The following is a 20,527-nucleotide window of genomic DNA, read 5'->3' on the forward strand; positions in this document are numbered from 1 at the left end:
TGTCGTGGATCCGTTTTATTTTGAAGGTCACGTGACATGTCAAAGTTATCTGGAAATCCTCGGAAGATTTACGTTGGCAATTGAACAACGATCAAAGTCTCGCAAATATCTATCATTTTATGAAGGATGGAGCTTCGCCGCACTACGCGTTATGTGTGCGGGAGTATCTCAATGTTCATTTTGGAGAATGGATAGTCAGACTCAGATTAGTTAACTTACCCGCACCGTCATGTAACCTGCACCCTTTGATTTCTTCTTGTGGGGCCTACTCAAGGACCACGCACTAATCCCGGCCTCCAGACTGCAATTGAAGAAGAATTTGAAACTCTTCGCAGAGGGAATAGTTGATTAAGATGGGCTTCAATTTGAACACTGTTCCGAATTTTTGTATTTGATTTTAATAAATTCATTTTGAAGCTGCATTTTTGTCTCTTAATGCAAATTTGTTGCTCGACTTATCCTAACCTCTGCTATAATTAATTATTAGTAGTAGAATAACAGTCGTTTATAAAGTAGAAGACACTTTCCAGTGAATGTTCCTCCAAATTATTGCGAAATGCGAGAAAAGAAGGCAAATTACTGTGCATTTTTTTACGTTGTAAAGTATTGAGCCGTGAATTAATTCTGGAGTAGGTAGGAGAAGGACGTGATCTTTCTAAAATTGGAGAAGCGTGCTTACGAATGAAGCATTAGGAGTTTTATTGTGATATGAATACTATATATCACTATAATAAACAGGGATTCTTGAAATTATCTACAAAGCGAATTCCAAGATGGCTCTGTACTTCTATTCAAGATGATTGTCCAAAAGGGAAGACTACAATATTGTTATTGAGGAGAGCAATATGACGATTGTTTTGTGCTGAGCTACCTCTAGAAATAAGACAAGAAGCTGATGTTACCATACAGAATTTATTGCCTGAAAATTTCAAAAACAGAAATAAAGGTGTAAACAAAATAAACATTGTGAATATTCATTTTAAAGTCCTTTTCTTATTAAAACTTTCTTCCAACTTTACTTCATTTATGTATATCGCATTATCTAAAAATGTCATTTTAATAGCTGATTATTTTGGTATTTCCGGTCACCACTGTTTCCGTATCAACAGTTTATTACTTCTTTATTTCATTCATTTGAAATTTTTAATTGACTTATTATTAGATACTGAAGAAAGACTAGAGCGCCATGTGGGAAAAAACTGCATAAATGATTTATACTGGTTCTTTCCAAACGTTCACATGCGAATTATATCACTGCGTTGAGCAGAAAAAATGCGTTATAGACATTTTAATCGAGTTTTTTCGCTTAATGCATTTATATAACTAGCATACTAACGTTTTGAAAGACCCTGTATAACATTTCAATACAAAACTTATTTCTATTTCTATCTATAATCTACTAAAAATATACTGTTCTGGAACGTCAAAGAAAAAACTGCTTGGATTACAATAAAAATCAATCAACGTATTGCATAAAATTCTCGACTAATTACTAAATAATAATAAAAATAATAATAGCCTACATTCTTTCCTTGCAATATATAATTGACACAAATGATAATGTTACACTAGCTGACTCGGCAAACGTTGTTCTGCCATATAAATTATGTCCAAAAAATATTTTTCCACTTCAATAAAAATGAGGTACGAATTTAATATTAATATTTTCCGATGACGTTTAAATATCCAAAAAATGATCTTGTTCAAAAAATACTTGAATTGGTTTTTTACTAAATCGCCGTAAGAAGTTATCTAGACAAAGTTGAAGATATAAATATATCTAAACCTTCCAGGCTTTTTCCTTTTTCTATTTAACTATGCAGTTTATCTACGTTGGAATTTTTGGAACCGGTGGTGATATTCATACCGAACACACTGTTCACAGCACTACTTTTTACCTTCAGTCTCTGAAAACGATAACTTGGTTATCAAAACACGCCTAATTGTGACTGTTAGTGTAGTGGTGGTGTAAACGGGGTGTTCACTATGCAGTTTATCCATTTCCTGTTTCTATTTTGTGTGTTATTTTCTTCATCTGTGAGAACAAAATTCTTCAAAGCAAACTATATAACGAAAGTTCTGCTCCACGGAAGACAAGAGTCCCACTATTTTTTAGATATTTCGAATGTCAACCAAAACTTTTTGACGGGAGCAATGAAGGGAGAAGCTTAAAGCAACGTCTATGCCCTTTTGACCAAGCGTATCTTCTGACCATTTAGCACAGATTCCCGTTTGCTCACGTTGATGTTAGATGTCGAATTTTAGGTAGAGTTATTTTTTTACACAATAAAACATTGGATTATGAAAGAGTAATAACCCCAAAAATTTTTGTATCTTAAACAGATGCAGGAGTTGTTTTAAGTCTGTGTGAATAGGAAATTTAGATAAATAGAACAAAATAATTCTCACCTTGCGAACTGACTATATGAGGTCTGGCTATTAAATAATGAGACTAATTACGAAAAAGGGCTTATTATAAAAATTATTCTACATTCGAATGCTCCTCTCCAAATACTCCACTCCCCTCGCCCCACACCTTTTCATACATTTTTTCCATTGATCGAAGCAGTGCTGGAAGTCTTCTTTGGTGAGAGCCTGATCAGGTCAGATCAGAGGTCAGATTTTTGGTATAAAATTTTTCTAACCGTTCCTTTATTGGCGTTTACAGTCTCGCCAATCATCCGGATGCTCATTCGACGATCTGCACGCACAATTTGGTTAATTTGGTCACTTTTTTCGGAGTTGAAACAGTCACAGTGCGACCTGGGCACCGGTCATCTTCAGTGCTCTCTCGGTCCTCACTAAAGCGTTTACACCACTCAAAAACACGCGCACGAGATAGAGAATTGTCCCCATATGCCTCTTGCAACAATTAATAGCACTCAGTCGAAGTTTTTTTCAATTTAACAAGAAATTTGAGATTGGTGCGTATCGGGGTAGGTCTGAGAATCGCGCAACATCCATTTTCCATTCACCTAATTGTTAAGGGTATCCCACCCCCATTTTTTATTTGTAAATTATAAACTTCAATTTTTTTGGCAAGATTTTTATTTTTATTTTGTCATTTTTTATTTTTCCATCGCGATTTTTACTTTTTTTATTTTATCCGCAATATATATATAATAATTATAGTACGATAAATTCTTATTTATAATTTTAATTTCCTTTTTGTATCGATCGTATCAGTGACTGTTATATGTATCATTTTGATTTTTCTGTGCAACTCTCGTGTTAGTTTTACTCTCATCGTAAATATATCATTAAGTTTCAGTGCAATTATTATTTATTCACAATTTATTAATAAACACGTATTGGGAGCTCCCGCTAACAACGACCTTACCGTACCTGTACATATTGTACTTAACATTTTTTTAAAATAATTTTAAATCAAAACAGAAAAGTATACGTGTTCAATAAATATAAGTGTTTTACTATTGTCAAAGGTAAGTCAAATAATAAGCAAACGAATAGAATATTAAGTCACTGTTTAAGTATTTCAACTTGATTTATTTATTGGTTATATGTACAGTCAGCAATGCCAGCAAGACTTAAAGGGATCAAATTAAGTCGTCGAACCATCAAATTTAGAGTCATGCAAGATATAAGAGCACGAAGATCAGGCGAGTTACGTGAATCACAATTGCAAGAAGCACGAAATGAACAAAATCAACAGAGACAATTAGAACGAGAACGAGAGAAGCGCGCTGATTCATAGTAAACAGACTTAGAGGAATTGACAACAATGCCAACAACTTCTTCGAGCACTTCATCAATATTTATTATTTCTAGCATTCCAGTATGAACCTGATGTTGAATATTAGGCTCATTTCAAAGCGGTTATCGGACAACTATATGTGGCATATTCTCTTAAAATTAATAGTAAAAATATGGATAATTATTTTTGATGTCTAAATAGCTATCAAGAATTTTAATTTGAAATATATTTGTTACTTTAATAAAGAACACTTTGTGAAACTAAATAAAGCATACTTCCATTGTTTATACAACGCTTTCGATTATAAGTACATTCCTATACAATTATAGTAAATTAGTTATTTTTATTGAAGTGGTAATTTTGTGAAGAAATACTAAATGATTTTGCTGCCGGGTCAGCTAGTGGGTATATTATTAGTTTATTATCGTTCACAAATATTCACGGAACGTCATAAACAACATGTCGTAGTGTGAATTATATATTTGATGTACGTTACCATGCACTACTCCAGTATAATAACTCAGGCCCTTGCCATGTTTATTATTATTTAACTTTTCAACGTAACCAAAAATCTATATTATGTATTATCACCTTGAACGTTGGTAATTTTGTGAAGAAATACTAAATGATTTTGCTTGCATCACATTGAGAAATTAAATCTTTTGTCTGTCGTCTACACCACTGTCGGTATATTTCAATTTAGAAACGGGGATTTTTACTACAAAACCACAATTTTCTTATTGCACGTTTCTCGTAAATCAAGTTTTGGAACTTATTAATTAATAACCTAACTTAACCAGTTGGTATAATATGAAAAATTATCAGTTATTTTTTTAATAATAGGGCTGCCATCTAGTGTCAACAGACATTACAGCTAATTTAAAATACAGTTTCCAATATTTCATTCCATTTGTATTTATAATTATTATATCAATTACTGGATGATCTACTAAATGAACATTGAAACCTGTTTATCAACCACGTACATTTTATCCTTAATTAACATTGTTTAAATCAGATTTTCTTTTGATATTCATGTTGTAATTGATCTATTTCGGATTATATTAGTTCAAATGAACCATTCAAATTTTAAAACATGTTTACACAACATCAAAACTTAAGTGAATATGAAAGTACCTGGTCTGACCTGTAGATGACGGTATCTGCTTAAAAATCACCAATGTATCTGAAAGTAAACATTCTATATAGCATATGTTTCAAGTATGAAGAAGCGACGTTGTTTGTATTTGTTTGACAGCCATCAATAATGAACGCTTAAAGTGAATTTGTAAACAAGGAAAGAATTGGTCATCGTAATTTTATTCTGGATGAGACTTTACTCCTTCGTTATCAACAGTAAAATATTGTGTAGCAGAGTTTAAACGAGGCCGTACGACCTGCGAAGACCAAGATCGCATTGATCGACCAAATGAGGTGAGGACTCTAGAAACGTTGAAGAAAATCTACTCATCTACTTTACACCTCTACTGGATGATCGTCGACTGAAAGACCGCGACGTTATAGTAGCTTTAAAAATGCTACAGTTTATACAGGCCTAGAAGAAAAGGGGAAGGCCCAGATTAAAAGGAATATGGGAGGACTTGAGTAGAATGGGACTTGGAATGGGTTTTACGCAGAGTTTCACAAAAATAGATCCGAAAACAACAACCAAAAGGAGAGGAGAATCGGCTCCAAAGAAGGAAAAGACCATTCCAAATGCAGGTAAGGTCATGGCATCGGTTTTTGGAATGCGTATGGGATACTTTTCATTGATAATCTTGATAAAAAAAACTAGGTAAGTTTATGCGAATTTATTGCAACGTTTGAGCAAAGAAATCAAGCAAAAACTGGCGCATTTGGCTATGAAGAAAGTGTTGTTTCATCAAGACAATGCACCAGCTCACAAATCCGTTATTGCAATGGCCAAAATTCATGAATTAAATCGCTACCTCATTCCCATTAGCCAAATTTAGCCCTCTCGAATTATTTTCTGTTCTTAGACTTGAAAAAATGGCTTGGTGGTCAACGATTTTTCAAAAATGAAGAAGTGATATGGCTATTTTGAGGAGCTTGACGATTCTTGACGTGTATGGAGGTAAAAGGAGAAGGAGAGAGAAAATAAATATATTTTCTTTCCAAAATGTTTGTGCCTTCTTTGTGGGACCAGGAACCATCCTTGTAACTAATTATTCATTTGCATATGCTCTATTAATATTCGTTATTCACCAGGATGACATTTCTCAAATCTTCCACTAGGTGGTTCACTATAAATAACACTCCAAAGATGTCGCTCTATATGTGAAACTGAAAATCAATAAAGACGTCTACGTCTCGACGCATGACGTTTTCTGTCATTAACCACATATGATAAACGAGTATTTATCAGACATTCGTTAGTTTGTTTATTTTCTACCTATTTATATGTATTATTGATCATTTTTACGTAAAAGTATTTTGGCTAAAATATGTTTGATCTGGAATTAGATTATTTTTTCGAAGAGGACAAAATGTAAGTAGATATTTTCCGTATACGTGGATTATATTGACTAGTTATATATGTATAAATTCAATTAAAATAATGCGTCAAATAACCTGAAGGGAATGTTAAGCAGCGTTGTGCTGATAACAAGTTATTATCAGGAAAAAATATCCATATCCGTTCCTGTATAATCACAACATTTTATTTCCTATGTGAATGAAAGTTTGAAGTTTGATTTATATGATATACTGTGAGTTCCTTGTGTTTGATGAATTTTTAAAAACAAACGAGTATTTTACGACTACCAGCCTCGATTTTATGTTGATAAATTTGATATTATTATATTGCTAAGAATATAACACTCATTTAATTTGCTATATACTAACTAATACATTGAAAACTTAGTGGTATTCAAATTTATTTTAATAAGTCAGGTACAACGAACCTTCAGTTTATTTAGTCTATTATATTGTAAACCTAGCGCTTATGAACACAGTGTTTTAACTTATTTTTTTTTTCTGCAGTGCCTAAACTATTGAAAATAAGTGTTTTGTTTCACGTGCGAAAATGAATCATTCTCCATATTATTCTATCTACCAAACATACTTCCATGAGGATCGCATGTAATGTAGTTTTTTTTTTCAAATTTATTTTTCGCTTTTATGTAAATATCATCCTGGCGCTTATTAACAACTTTATTTTTGTATATATACAATTTAGTATGAAATCTAGCCGTTGTCGTGTGAATAATACATCGCTTTTCATCGAATTATATTCCTCTACCAACAATTTGTGTGACCGATAGAACGATATTCTCCAAAATATGTGCGTTTGATCTTTAATTAAAGATTAAACCATTAAACTTTTATTCATTCTCGGGAGTTTTACTATAGAAAATAATCAACACAAAAAGTCGTAAATTTTATATATTTTATAAATTTTTATAGTATTGTCCAAAGCTTATAAAATCCTGATAAAAACGTTTCAATAACATCCTGCAGCTCATGGCTTAACATTTTTTAGCATATCCTCAAACTTTTGCAGCCTTTTCTTTATTATTTCCTAAAAATCCTCAAAACCTTGCTTCTAATATCCAAAAGTTTCATACAATTTTTTAACAAATTGTTTCATCAACCCTAACATTATGTGCAAATACCTTTTCCACTCTAACAGTCAGTTCAAATTCCAACACAAATTTCTCGACTTTGAAACATAAAATTTAGGTATTTCATATGACATGGAGAGGTTTGCTTTTGGATTCAAGTGACCCATAGAATGATATTCTTCAAAATTTGTGCGTTTAATCTTTAATTGAAGATAAAACCATTAAATGAACGCTTATTAATTCTCGGGAGTTTTACTATAGAAAATAATCAACACAAAAAGACAATAATTTTAAATTTCATGTTTTTACTTTCTATTTGATGCTCATAAGAATTTTCTTTCAATAAACTCCAGGTTTTTATAGTATTAGCTACGATAACGTTGGCCAAAGCTTATAAAATCCCGATGAAAATGTTCTCAATACGTATATGTGATTTCAATAACATCCTGCAGCCAATGGTTCAACATTTTTTAGCATATCCCCAAACTTCTGCAGATTTGTTTTTCAACAATTTTGTAGACATCAGTTTTCTTAACATCACTTGTGGCAAAAAATGATGATCACGCTGGCCACTGAAAATCACCTTTAAGAAAGATAAGCTATCGGGGAAGTGAAGTATGAGACAGTTGTCCGCTGAAACCACTTATCACCTACACCCATTTCTTCGATTTCTGGTAGTTAACAATGTTTAACATCGACTTTAAAGCATGAAATTTAGGTATTTCATATGACATGGAGAAGTTTTCTTTTGGATTCAAGTGACCTATAGAACGATATTCTCCATAATATGTGCGTTTGATCTTCAATTGAGGAAAAAAATCATTAAATGAACGCTTATTGGCTTAACATTTTTTAGTATATCCTCAAACTTTTGCAGTCTTCTCTTTATTATTTCCTGAAAATCGTGAGAACTTGATTCTAGTATCCAAAAGTTTCATAAAATTTTATAACAATACAAATTTCCACTCAAACAATCAGTTCATATTTCACGTTATGTTTTGTAGTACAAATTTCTGATCTTACAGGTCATGATCCTCGTATATGGTGTTTAGTATTTGCTCTGCTACCCCATAAGCACTGATAACATGTCCATCATTTCAAAATCTTCAGTCAGCTGTTATAATTTACAGATTCAAAGCTGTCATAGTTTTCTTTAAGATATACTGAGTGATGGATTATAAGAAATGAAACCGACAGTTATTTACATGGTTTAGAAGCTTCATGCTTTCAGAAAAATTGGTTTTAAATTACGATATTCATTGATTCGCATCTAAATGTTTTTTATTTTCAATTATTTCACCTCTAGAAACTAGGTATAAATATTTTTGGAAATGTTGATTACTTCATTAACTCTCATGACAATACTGATCTAAAAGTTTGTCCGTGGAAACATTTTGGATCTGTTGAATCAGAACCAGAAACTATTGATGAGATAGTACCATGTCAGCAAAACATTGCCAAGTGAAACTAGTGCTTAGTACAGTAAGAAAGTTTTTATAGTTCAAAATAGATTTACGAATATATCGGCTTTCAATTTAGTTGTTTTTTATATTTTTTGATTATGGTAAGTTTGTTATGAAATTATTATTGTAATAAGAGAAAAATAAACTGTTTTTTAGATAAAAAAGAAACTGATTAATTAGAAAATTCTAATCAACATGGAATGTGCTGAAGAAGATTTATTGAAATTGTAAGTTCAGTTTAATATCCGTCAATCTTCACTAATTCTTTAATATCATTCATATATATGATTTGTTCGAACCTAGTTCGGCATGCATAAGTCATCAAAAAAGGTTGAAATAAACCATGTTCGTACCTCAGACAGTTGTGTCTATGTCACGATAACACGTGCTCGTGGAATAGACGTGTTTTCAGAATGAATAACCGATATAGTTCACTTTTGACCTCGCCGCTACCAAATCGTTCAATAGTGTGGAAGACGTATCAGAAATTTTTATAAACGGGCTCTGTTGCGGACGCGTCACTTTCTGGACGACCAGTATATTTAACAACTAATGAAAATATGGAAACAGTGGCGCTGGTGCTAGTTGAGCAGCCGAAACAATCTGCAATTTTCATTGAAGAAGAATCAAACCTGCCTGGTCTGTATGTGTGTGTGTGTGTGAGTGTGTGTGTGTGTGGGCAGGTATCCTTGTGGTAGGTCTCTAGGAGTCGTACTTTTTTAAGGGTCGCGAGGTGGGCCAAAGTTATTTGGAATTTGCTCTAACATTTACTTGGACAAATGGACAATGATCCAACACCCACGAAAACGCACTACGCGTTATATGTGCTAGAATACCTTAATGTTTATTTTGAAGAATGGATGGACAGACTAGGATTTGTTGTGTGACCCGCAATAATTTAACATATTCATTGAAGCTCTCTAACCTTTTCAACTCTTTGAAATAATAGTTTCTGTATTTCTTCTAAAAATAGGCGTTTACTATGATGAAAACCTCTCTTTGGTGAGTGAAACTTCGATGTAAGGATACGGAAAAAGGTCGTTTCACCTCTTTGAGCACAATCTCTAGAATATTGCAAAAAAGGTCGTCATCAATTCTTCGGCAGCTGAAACCATCTTCGCTTTTTTCGAGCAGCCCAATGCCTTGACTGTTTTTTCGTTTCAGAACTGTAGTGGTGAATTTATATTTCAGCAATAGTTGTGAATAAGGCCTAAAAAATGTTCATCCGATGCTCTTCTTGACCAGAGTGAGCAAACGCGGCACCCAAGGTGCCAATATATTAATTCTTCAGTTAGTATATGGGAAATGAGTTCTTTTTATATACCGATAGCCTCTTCATCTCTTGAATCTTAATCCGAAGGCCGTCGAGTACCACTTGGTGAAGTTTTTTGAAGATATCTCTGGTTGTCGCAGCAAAAGCTGATGTTTTACGGTTTAAAAGGATGATGCAGACTCCATTCAATCTACAACTCTATACTCTCTCCCTATACCCAATTTTTTCCATCAAAAAAATTCACAACGACTCACCACTACACCAACACTCACAGTTACACTGTCTGACGCGCGTTTCGATAACCAAGTTATCGTCTTCAGAGATTAAAGGTAAACTAAAATCTAATGACTTAACTTACCTGTTTTATACTAAATTTTTTCACCAATAAACCTTCTCTCGTGAAGTAATATAAAACAGGCAAGTCAAGTCATTAGAATTTAGTTTACCTTCAGTTTCTGTGGATGTGTCAACACATGCGTAAATATATTTTCTGTTTTACATTGATTCTGACATCTTCAGATTTTTACTGGTCTTGCTCAATTTTCCAAAAGAGCCCTTTTTTATATTAATAACTATGTGGCTTCAATTGCGAGAAGAGAGTATTGAAGTGTTGTTCTACCAAACCAGTTTTGGATATTTTAAATGTGTTGATTCGTTCCTTTATCGCAATCCATTCCTTCCATTTAAATAATAATGGAGAAATAATTAGTAATACATATGAAGATCTTATGACACTAATCTAATGGTAGGGTAGCAGATGAGTACAAGCAATAATTTACGATTATATTACTTATCTAGATAGATATCACTATCTACATTGTTTGCGACTTCTGAAAAGAGAGTTTCGAGTGCTTCGGAGCTTCCTCTCCTCATGATCATCACCAATACTACATCCTTATAGGGGGCTCGATTTTCTCTAACCACGAAGACAATCTTTCGGGTCTCTTGCAAGGACCATCCAGATTGTTGCATCTTCAGGGACCCCGTCTCTCCATCTTAGTCTTGGTCTCCCTTTACCTTTTGGTATCGCCTTAAAGTTCTTTTTAGTGGGCACGCTGTTGTAGAGAAGTTTGAAGTTGAAGTTTCTTGTAAAGTTGGTTATTTTTGACTTACGTTTCATCAGTTTTCAAGGACAGATTTGAAAAAACACATTTGAATCTAGTTATGGAATAATAGATAGTAGATAACTTAACTCAGTAGTTTCCGATATACTCCAATTAGCTCATCGTGATATTTGTTGCATTATAGTAAAAAGAAAATTTGCTTTAAACTTTATCTTATTGAACCTTTGTGTGTTGGAACCCATTAGATTGGATAATCAAAATGAAATACCACCAACATCAAAGAAAACTTCAGTGGATGATTCTTTAACTCCAGATTTAGAAGTAATTCAGTTTGACTTGTATCCTGTCGAGAAATACCATAGGGAAAACTCTATGTAAGTACGATTTTTGCTGTAGGTAATCCTGAAAAAGGAAATTTGACAACTGATTTTATATTCATTCGAAGAAAATAATTGTGAATTATATTTCAATATTAATATACAGAATTTTCCGGGACTTGATGCAAAAAGTTCGAGAGTGAGTATATGAGGTAAAAATATTGCTGCGACATAAAGAATTTTCCAATACGACCCCTCGTTTCTGAGTTAGCCTTTAAGGCTACGAAATTAGAACATTACAGAACATATACTAGCATAAGGAATAACTTATTTTTCATCTAGTAAGATACTACGTGATTTTGGCTTAAAAATTGTGAGCGACTTAATTTTTTAATGTCTGTTCGCTGTCAATCTTTACAAAACCTGTCATCAATAATTATCTTGTAGTTTCAATATGGTAGAATTTTTGCCGACATGAATTTGATGTATGGTTTGGCTTCTAGTTACTCGTAAAAGTCAGAAGGTTCTACACTGAACGCTTTCCGTGTAGAATTATACACGACTATAGTTTTGGGTTGAATACAGCTTACAAGAAACAAGTTTTTTCTACATAAATTAAATAAACTCGTTTCCATGTCATGTCATGCTATAATACCATATTTCTTAATAGGGGGATTGTGTCGGAGAGGTCAATTTCCATGGCCACAACGTAACACTGAATTAAATCCAGTTTACCCCGGATGTGTATAGAAGTGCATGGAGCCCACTTCGAACTTTTATAATAGTTTTTTTGTTTCTATTTGATAATTTGGAGACTAACCAACCAAATTTTGTATGCAGTTCAATTAGAAGTGTTTGATTGTGTTTTAATACCTTCTGTAAATATTTTCAGTAAATAATAACAATTTATGATATTTTTTTTCAGAATGTCTCTTTATGATGAACGTGTATAACGATCTAAAAATCTACATATCTCCTAAACCATGAATTTTATCGAGTTAAACAAATAGTAGCTTTTTGTTACAAAATCGATTAAGAAATTTTTAGATAGTACAGGTTGTCCCTGTAAAAGTTTAGACATAGTACAATCTTCATAAATATAGAAAAAATAGTAGTTCGTAATGAATATTATAATTATTATAAGGTGATTAAAAAAGTCAAGTATCGGTATTTATCAATGCAAGTAATTTTTTTAAGTTCCATAAACCGCAAGAAGAAAGCGAATTCTTTCTGTAATTATTGTTTGAGGCGTGGAATCAATTTCTGTAAATACTTTAGCGCAGTCAGTGAAATCTTTATTTTTTGTCGAATAATTTAAATACTGACGTTTTGCCCCTTCTGTACATTGCTGACGAAGTGTCGTAAAATTAGAATATAGTTTTGGCATTTGAGATAAGCAGATAAACTTTTTGAAGAATATATTTCTGTTCGCTGTTGAGCTCCTCCAGGTTTCAGAAAATGAACATCTTCACCAACTAGAATTGTTGTGTTTGTTGCATTGAATTGTTCTATTGCTATTTTAATTATGAGGACATCCACGTCATTTTGAGCTTGCTTCACAGCAATTTTCCGACCACCATCTTACCAGCACATTTCTCGACTGTATTTTCATTTATCTAAATGAGATTCAATTAATTCTCCTACTTATCTATTTATCTTCTTCTTCTGAGTATTAGGCGTAGTCGTCTGTTTTATCTTCGACATCCTTGCCTCACATCCTGCTTCATGGTTGTCGCTCCACCTTTTTCTGGGTCGGCCCGTACTCCTTCGGCCCAATGGGGATTTATCGCGCGCTATCTTGACCAGTCTGTTGTTATCCATACGACATATGTACTCATTCCATTCTTTCTCTCTTGATAGACCCCATTCGTTAACGTCATCTATTTTGCACAATGTTCTGATGTTCTCACTTCTTTCGCTGTCCAGTAGGGTTTTTCCGGCTATCATGCGTAGTATTTTCATCTCTGCTGTTTCGATCATTCTTTTGGTTTTCGCCATTTCTGGCCGTATGTCTTCGGTGTAGGTCATTATGGCCTTGTATATTCTCGATTTGGCACCTATTCCGATATATTTATTTCGCCATATGGTTTCGTTGAAGCATGCTGCTATTCTTAAGACTTTAGTTGTTTGCTTACTTCGTTCTCTACGTCTCCAAATCCTGAAATCTCGATTCGTAGATATTTGATTTCATTACTTGGTAAATTATCTAGCTTACATCTTATCGAAGTTTCGGATGTGGTCATACATTTTGTTATGGACGCAGATATTATCATAATGAAAGATTTATATGTGCAGTTGAACACATGTAAAAGCCTTTGAAGATCATCCTCATTTTTTGCGACTAGAACAGCATCATCATCTTAACATAATATTGTAATATTTCGGTCCCTCATCTGGTAGCCCCTTAGCTTTCTTACTTTCTTGATTACTTCGTCCACAATGATATTGAAAAGGAAGGAGCAGCTCAAGGAGTCTCCCTTTGTGTACTGATACTTGCTCCTTTAGCACTCCGTTCACTTTGGCTTGGATTTTGTTGTCCATGTATATATTTTCAATGGTTTCAAGTCATTTGTTTATCGTATAGTAGATGTACTACGTCTTTTAGTTGTACTCGATCGAATGCTTTTTGTAGATCTATAAAGCTGAAAATATTATCTATAAATGCTGAAAATATTTTCAGCATTTTTAAAATCATTTTTCGTGTATTTGTTGTATCCCTTCTGGAAAAAGGATGAAATTTGAGTCCCGAGATAACCCGTGAAAAGTAGAAGCTCATCTTGAACTGTTGTATAAATTTGAAAAATTTCATGATCTAAATGTTGAAAAAGCAATCACGTTGAGTGTCGTTCGGAAACTCCACCAAATAATAGTGGAATTGCCTATGATGGCATCCTTTCTTAAGTGGGTGGATGCCATCAGCTAACACGTTTTTGAAGCATGCGGTTTTTGTACTTTTCGACTTTTCAAGGAAAAATAAGGATTTTTTGTTAAATCTGTGTAAATTGGCTAATCAATTAAAATGTGAAAAATATGGGAAAATAAACGTACTAATGAAAGTAATCGAAACTAGAGGCTTTTATAATTTCTATTTCAAATTCGAAATTTCCACCTAAAATGGAACGTGGCGTTCGAAAAGTAACCAAAATCGAAAATAAGAGTGTGAAAATAAAAACGATTTAGGCACGTTCCGTGGCGTGACCATCGACCTATTAAATTTTTCGTCATATTTTATTCTAATTTTATCATTAATTATTGTGAAGTACAAATATAGATTATGTGAAACCTTTCAAGCATACCAAGCATCTGATTTCGAAGTGAGTTTATAGAAATTTTAGAAACGGAACGAGATAATCACTGTAACAGACTAAGAAGGTTCATTTAGTTCAAAGCTTTCGTAATCGTTCTTCGACGTTTTTCATTCAAACAACAAAGTCAGTTGTCAAATTGTTTTTTTCAGTTTTTATTAGAATATTTTAGCGTCTACTGCTTTCAGCACGGTGCACTCACACCTGTAGTACGAAATAGATCATTATGAATAGTTGATAATAAAGTACCAAGAAAAAACGGAGAAAATTTTGTAATGGTAAGAATTCGAGATCATGATTTAAAAGGTATAGAAAATTGAATAAATAATAATTACGCGATGCTATTATTGAAAAAATCGGACTAAGGGTATAATACTTTTTATAAAATGTTTATATTGATTTCAATATATTTTTTCAATAATTCTGGGCTCAAATTAGCGATAAAAATTCGCTTCGATTAGTGCAATTTCGTTACAAATTTGCTATTCCGTCTTGATGCAAACTGATCCAAAATTAATTTGTTGAAAATTGATTTTTATAAGTTCAATTCTGTCATAAATTTAAAGTTATAAATGTAATTTCATCAAAACTTGAGTTTTTCAAATATAATTTGATAAGAAATATGTTTTTAGTTAATTGTTGTTAAGAATTCGATTGTGTCAAAAATTCTAATTCATGAATTTAATTTCCACAAAAATTAAGTTTTTCAAATATATTTTGATAGAAAATTTGTTGTTATTTTGGTTTGTGATTTGGTTTTAAAAATTTAATATTTTTAAAATGGGCTTTTTTCAACCGATAATTTGGTCAAAAATTGATTTTTGCCAGTATAGTTTGATGAAAAATTCGTTCAGTTTGATCACAAATTAGCTTTTCCATGTTTAAAAATGTCAATAATTTGCTTTCCAAAATTAATTTGATCACAAATGGGTTTTTCTTAGATCAATTTGGTTAAAAATTCAATATTATGAGTTTCGTTTGACCGAAAAATTATCCTTTGAAGTATATTTCGATCAACCCAAACTTAACCTAATCTAACCTAAGCCAAGTTTAGCAAAAATTATCCTTTGAAGTATATTTCGATCAACTCAAGCCTAACCTAACCTAACCTAAACTAATCTAACCAAAAATGATCCTTTTCGAGTATATTTTGATCAACCCAAACCTAACCTAAGATAAGTTAACCAAAAATTATCCTTTTCAAGTACATTTCGATCAAAAATTTTACAATTTCAATATCATGAAATTTTTTTATTCACGTTAAATTTTGTAAAAACGGTTTTCCTGAATATAATTACACGTCTAGTATTCGATTTGATCGATTAATTACACTCACAAATACGAGGTGTAGCTATTAAATAACGAGAATGGTGATACAAACAATTTTATTTAGATATTTTTTTTCTGTCAGTTCCTTCTAGACGCGCGCATGTTTTTCGGCTTCAACAGACTTAAATCTTGTTCCGAATGTGAAGATTTTAGGCACCAATTTTTCCAACTCTTTTTGATAGTCCTTCTGGAAGGTCTCATACTTCATCGACATCTTGAGAAGTTAAGGGCTGAGACACAAGATCAGTTTCACAGCAGTAACATTTGTGGAAATTTAAAGGTTTACATTAAATTTACCTGTGTCTTTGAATAGCTTTCTTCTCCGTCCATATACTCTAATAAGGCCTATTGGAATACTCACAAGTATGTTGCCAAAATTATTAAAGAGCGTTATATAGACCCTTCTCACTAACATCTTGTAAGTACAACTATTATTCCTACGTTCATTTTTTTTGGTGTTTGAACGTTTTGTTGGAGTGGTGCTTGTGGTGGTGTCTCAAATAATTGCGTAGTCTCTAGAGTTTATGTATTTTTGAACATTAACAAACATAAAAAAAACCTTTATAGAAAACTACAAACGTTTGTCATCTCATTTTAAACACAAAGGGTTGAAATTTTTTTGGACATATTTTCAAATTATGTTGCCCATAGAACTGACCTGGGTTAGTCAGACAATCGACATCTTGAGAAGTTAAGGGCTGAGACACAAGATCAGTTTCACAGCAGTAACATTTGTGGAAATTTAAAGGTTTACATTAAATTTACCTGTGTCTTTGAATAGCTTTCTTCTCCGTCCATATACTCTAATAAGGCCTATTGGAATACTCACAAGTATGTTGCCAAAATTATTAAAGAGCGTTATATAGACCCTTCTCACTAACATCTTGTAAGTACAACTATTATTCCTACGTTCATTTTTTTTGGTGTTTGAACGTTTTGTTGGAGTGGTGCTTGTGGTGGTGTCTCAAATAATTGCGTAGTCTCTAGAGTTTATGTATTTTTGAACATTAACAAACATAAAAAAAACCTTTATAGAAAACTACAAACGTTTGTCATCTCATTTTAAACACAAAGGGTTGAAATTTTTTTGGACATATTTTCAAATTATGTTGCCCATAGAACTGACCTGGGTTAGTCAGACAATCGACATCTTGAGAAGTTAAGGGCTGAGACACAAGATCAGTTTCACAGCAGTAACATTTGTGGAAATTTAAAGGTTTACATTAAATTTACCTGTGTCTTTGAATAGCTTTCTTCTCCGTCCATATACTCTAATAAGGCCTATTGGAATACTCACAAGTATGTTGCCAAAATTATTAAAGAGCGTTATATAGACCCTTCTCACTAACATCTTGTAAGTACAACTATTATTCCTACGTTCATTTTTTTTGGTGTTTGAACGTTTTGTTGGAGTGGTGCTTGTGGTGGTGTCTCAAATAATTGCGTAGTCTCTAGAGTTTATGTATTTTTGAACATTAACAAACATAAAAAAAACCTTTATAGAAAACTACAAACGTTTGTCATCTCATTTTAAACACAAAGGGTTGAAATTTTTTTGGACATATTTTCAAATTATGTTGCCCATAGAACTGACCTGGGTTAGTCAGACAGTCCTTGACTGGCCATGAGGAAAAAACGCAAACCTAAAATAAGTACAAAACACTTTCAGGTTTGAAAATAACTCTGTACGTGAATAAAACGAAATCGCTTCTTCTCGATTGAACACATGCTACTCGTATAATGAGATTAACAATTTGCTGTTGCTAGGCATCCAACCCAGATCAACTACGCATCCACTGCATTATGTCAAATGTCAATGCTGTTCTGTGTTTGGCTGGACATCCCTTCTCGCACCAGCCAGTTTCAGTACCGTGCTTCAAGCTAAACAGCTGACATTCGTTAACCTTTGGCACCTGCGTAGTTTTTCTGTAGCAACATTAGTCTCGTTATTTAATAACCAAACCTCGTACACCGAGCTATCATCTTCATACACCGAATTCATTAAAACAGATTTGTAAAACTGGAAAAAACTAGTTTTTTTTTACGTTAAAAAATTGAAATGTAATTGAATATATGAAATATTTTGTAGGACTTACTAAACGCACATCACAGTTCACAAAATCATAATTTTGAATGGCTTTAGATGCTTAGTACAAAATATTATATAGTTTATATGTAGATGGGATATTCAGAATTAGCAATATATAATTATTCTAATTAATCTGTTTGATTTTGTTTTTTCCTACTTTCTACAACAACCCATCATATTATTCTTTATACCACAGCAATCCGATGAAAGAATGAAAAAGTCAAGGAGGAAAAAGTGAACGTAGTTAGATTTCAATTTGATAGTCGATATCTTGAGCGTAGAAATGCTTGGAAAAATCTAGCTAGAAAATGAAAACATTAATATTTTTTATATACAGGATGTCCCACGACGAGTTAAAACTATCTGTATATGGCAAAAAACGGTATTTTTAACTAAAATATTTTCAAAAATGGTCGCCTGTAACTTCGATATTTTGAATGGAACACCCTGTATATTAATACATTTTTGGAATCTACGTAAAATTTTAGTATACTTTTGTCTAGAAGTTTTTTTCCAAAAATGCATACTTATTGAGTTATCGATTTTTTTTTAAATTTGACCATTGCAGACGCTTATAAATTATTTTTTTTTATGAGGATAACCTTAAAGATATGAAAATGATTTTTATTCGGCTGCTCTTAGCAAGGTCAGACGTATTCGAATCTATGTTGAAAAATTTTAGATTTTATTCATGGTGTGTATAAAAAGTTTTCAAAGTTTAACTTCATAAATATCAAATTTCTTTATTTTTTTAAATAGAACCCGGTTTTTTCCATTTTAATGCTTTCAGGGGTAAAAAATAAGGCAACTTCATGTATATTTTCTCATACCTAAACCTTACCGTTATTCAGATATTAAATGTTTGGTGAAAATTTTTAGAGATGCAGGTGTGGTCTAAATTTTAATTTGACCCGTTGATTCGAGCACTTAGAAATAAAAAATTATTTTTTTTATTTTGTTAAGGTCTGCTGTGTTTACTAATCCTATTCCAACTTTTTGTCGTTTCCGAGATAATTGAGGTTTTAAATTATTATTGTATTTTTGAACAAGTTTTAAGTTTTTATGTATACTTTTAGTAGGCTATGTAATAAATGACACTTATTTAACTGTCATTAGTCAATTGTTGATACTTTCGAAAATGGGTGGTCCTCAATTTAATAACGAATAAATAAAATTTATACTACACCTGCATCTCTAAAAATTTACAAAAAACATTTGATATCTGGATAACGGTAAAGTTTGGGTATAGGTACGTATAGATGAATTTGCCTTATTTTTCACCTCAGAATACATTAAAATAGGAAAAACCGGGTGGTTCTATAAAAAAAAAAATTCGATATTTATGGAGTTAAACTTTGAACACTTTTATACGCACCCTGTATAAAATAAAAAACGTTTCAACATAGATTCAAATACGTCTAACGTTGTTAAAATAAACCGAATAGAAATCATTTTCATATCTTTAAGTGTATTCTCGTAAAAAAATAATTTATAAGGGTCTGCAGCGGCCAAAATTTTTACAAAAACATGAATAACTCAAAAAGTAAGCATTTTTCGAAAACAGTTTTCAGACAAAAGTATACTAAAATTACACGTAGATTTCAAAAAACTATTAATATATAATGTTCCATTTGAAATAACAAAGTTACAGTCGACCGTCGTGGGACATCCTGTATAAAAACAATTTTGTTTATGCTTCAAATATAATTCCAAAATATGAGTGTAATGATAGTGAGTTAGTGAAAGTACAGAAGTTGATATGGATTGTTGATATTTAAAAAAATAATGTTCGAGTGGTTATCAAAGAAAAAGGTTACGAATCGAATAAAGAAATATTTTTTAACAATAAACAAAAAATTGATATGCATACATTCTTATTTAACCAGTTAACAGAATATAGAATCGACCTGTTCGACCCATCATGGTAGAAATCAGATACCTGTTAATTGAGTTAGGTTTTGGCTGATATTTCCACATCCCTATCTGAAGAGAATCGTGTATTGGATAGAAACGGGGAGTATCGAGGGTGACTCCAGATTCCTGTGCTACTTTGGGAGCCAGACAATCTTGGAAGAAAATAATACTTTCACTCAACATTCGCAGTCAGTTTCGTCATACTAACGATCAAGATAGCATCATATAGTTGCTATAATATCATTAGCACATAATAAGCTTACAATGGAATTGGTATTTTGGTGTGTTCCAAATCTTTAGTTCCGGTTTTGCTTAAAGATAGAACATGATGAAGCTCTATAAAGATGTGATCCATGATATGCTAGTCGTAACGCTGAGCTTGAGACTGCTCATCATTGGCGTGATTTTGTTTAGCTTCAGCACGTAAAACCCATTTATGAACGATATGGTGAACACTACCATAACTATGCTTTA

The 20,527-nt window shown here is 32.4% G+C and overlaps 1 protein-coding gene across 9 annotated transcripts in view; it reads left to right on the forward strand.

Moving 5' to 3' along the window:
* The first annotated feature begins 6,058 nt into the window (after positions 1-6,058).
* The window catches only part of LOC130901548 (PRKCA-binding protein), a 34,216-nt gene continuing 19,747 nt past the window's right edge, over positions 6,059-20,527 (forward strand). The window contains exons 1-3 of one of the 9 annotated variants that reach the window (XM_057813010.1): positions 6,159-6,224; positions 8,919-8,989; positions 11,345-11,473. In XM_057813010.1, the coding sequence (XP_057668993.1) occupies positions 8,958-8,989; positions 11,345-11,473 (161 nt within the window). In that variant the 5' untranslated portion in view covers positions 6,159-6,224; positions 8,919-8,957. The other 8 variants (XM_057813005.1, XM_057813007.1, XM_057813008.1 and 5 more) reach the window with 8 other exon arrangements.

This window comes from Diorhabda carinulata, chromosome X (assembly GCF_026250575.1).
Source record: "Diorhabda carinulata isolate Delta chromosome X, icDioCari1.1, whole genome shotgun sequence".
NCBI lineage: Eukaryota > Metazoa > Arthropoda > Insecta > Coleoptera > Chrysomelidae > Diorhabda > Diorhabda carinulata.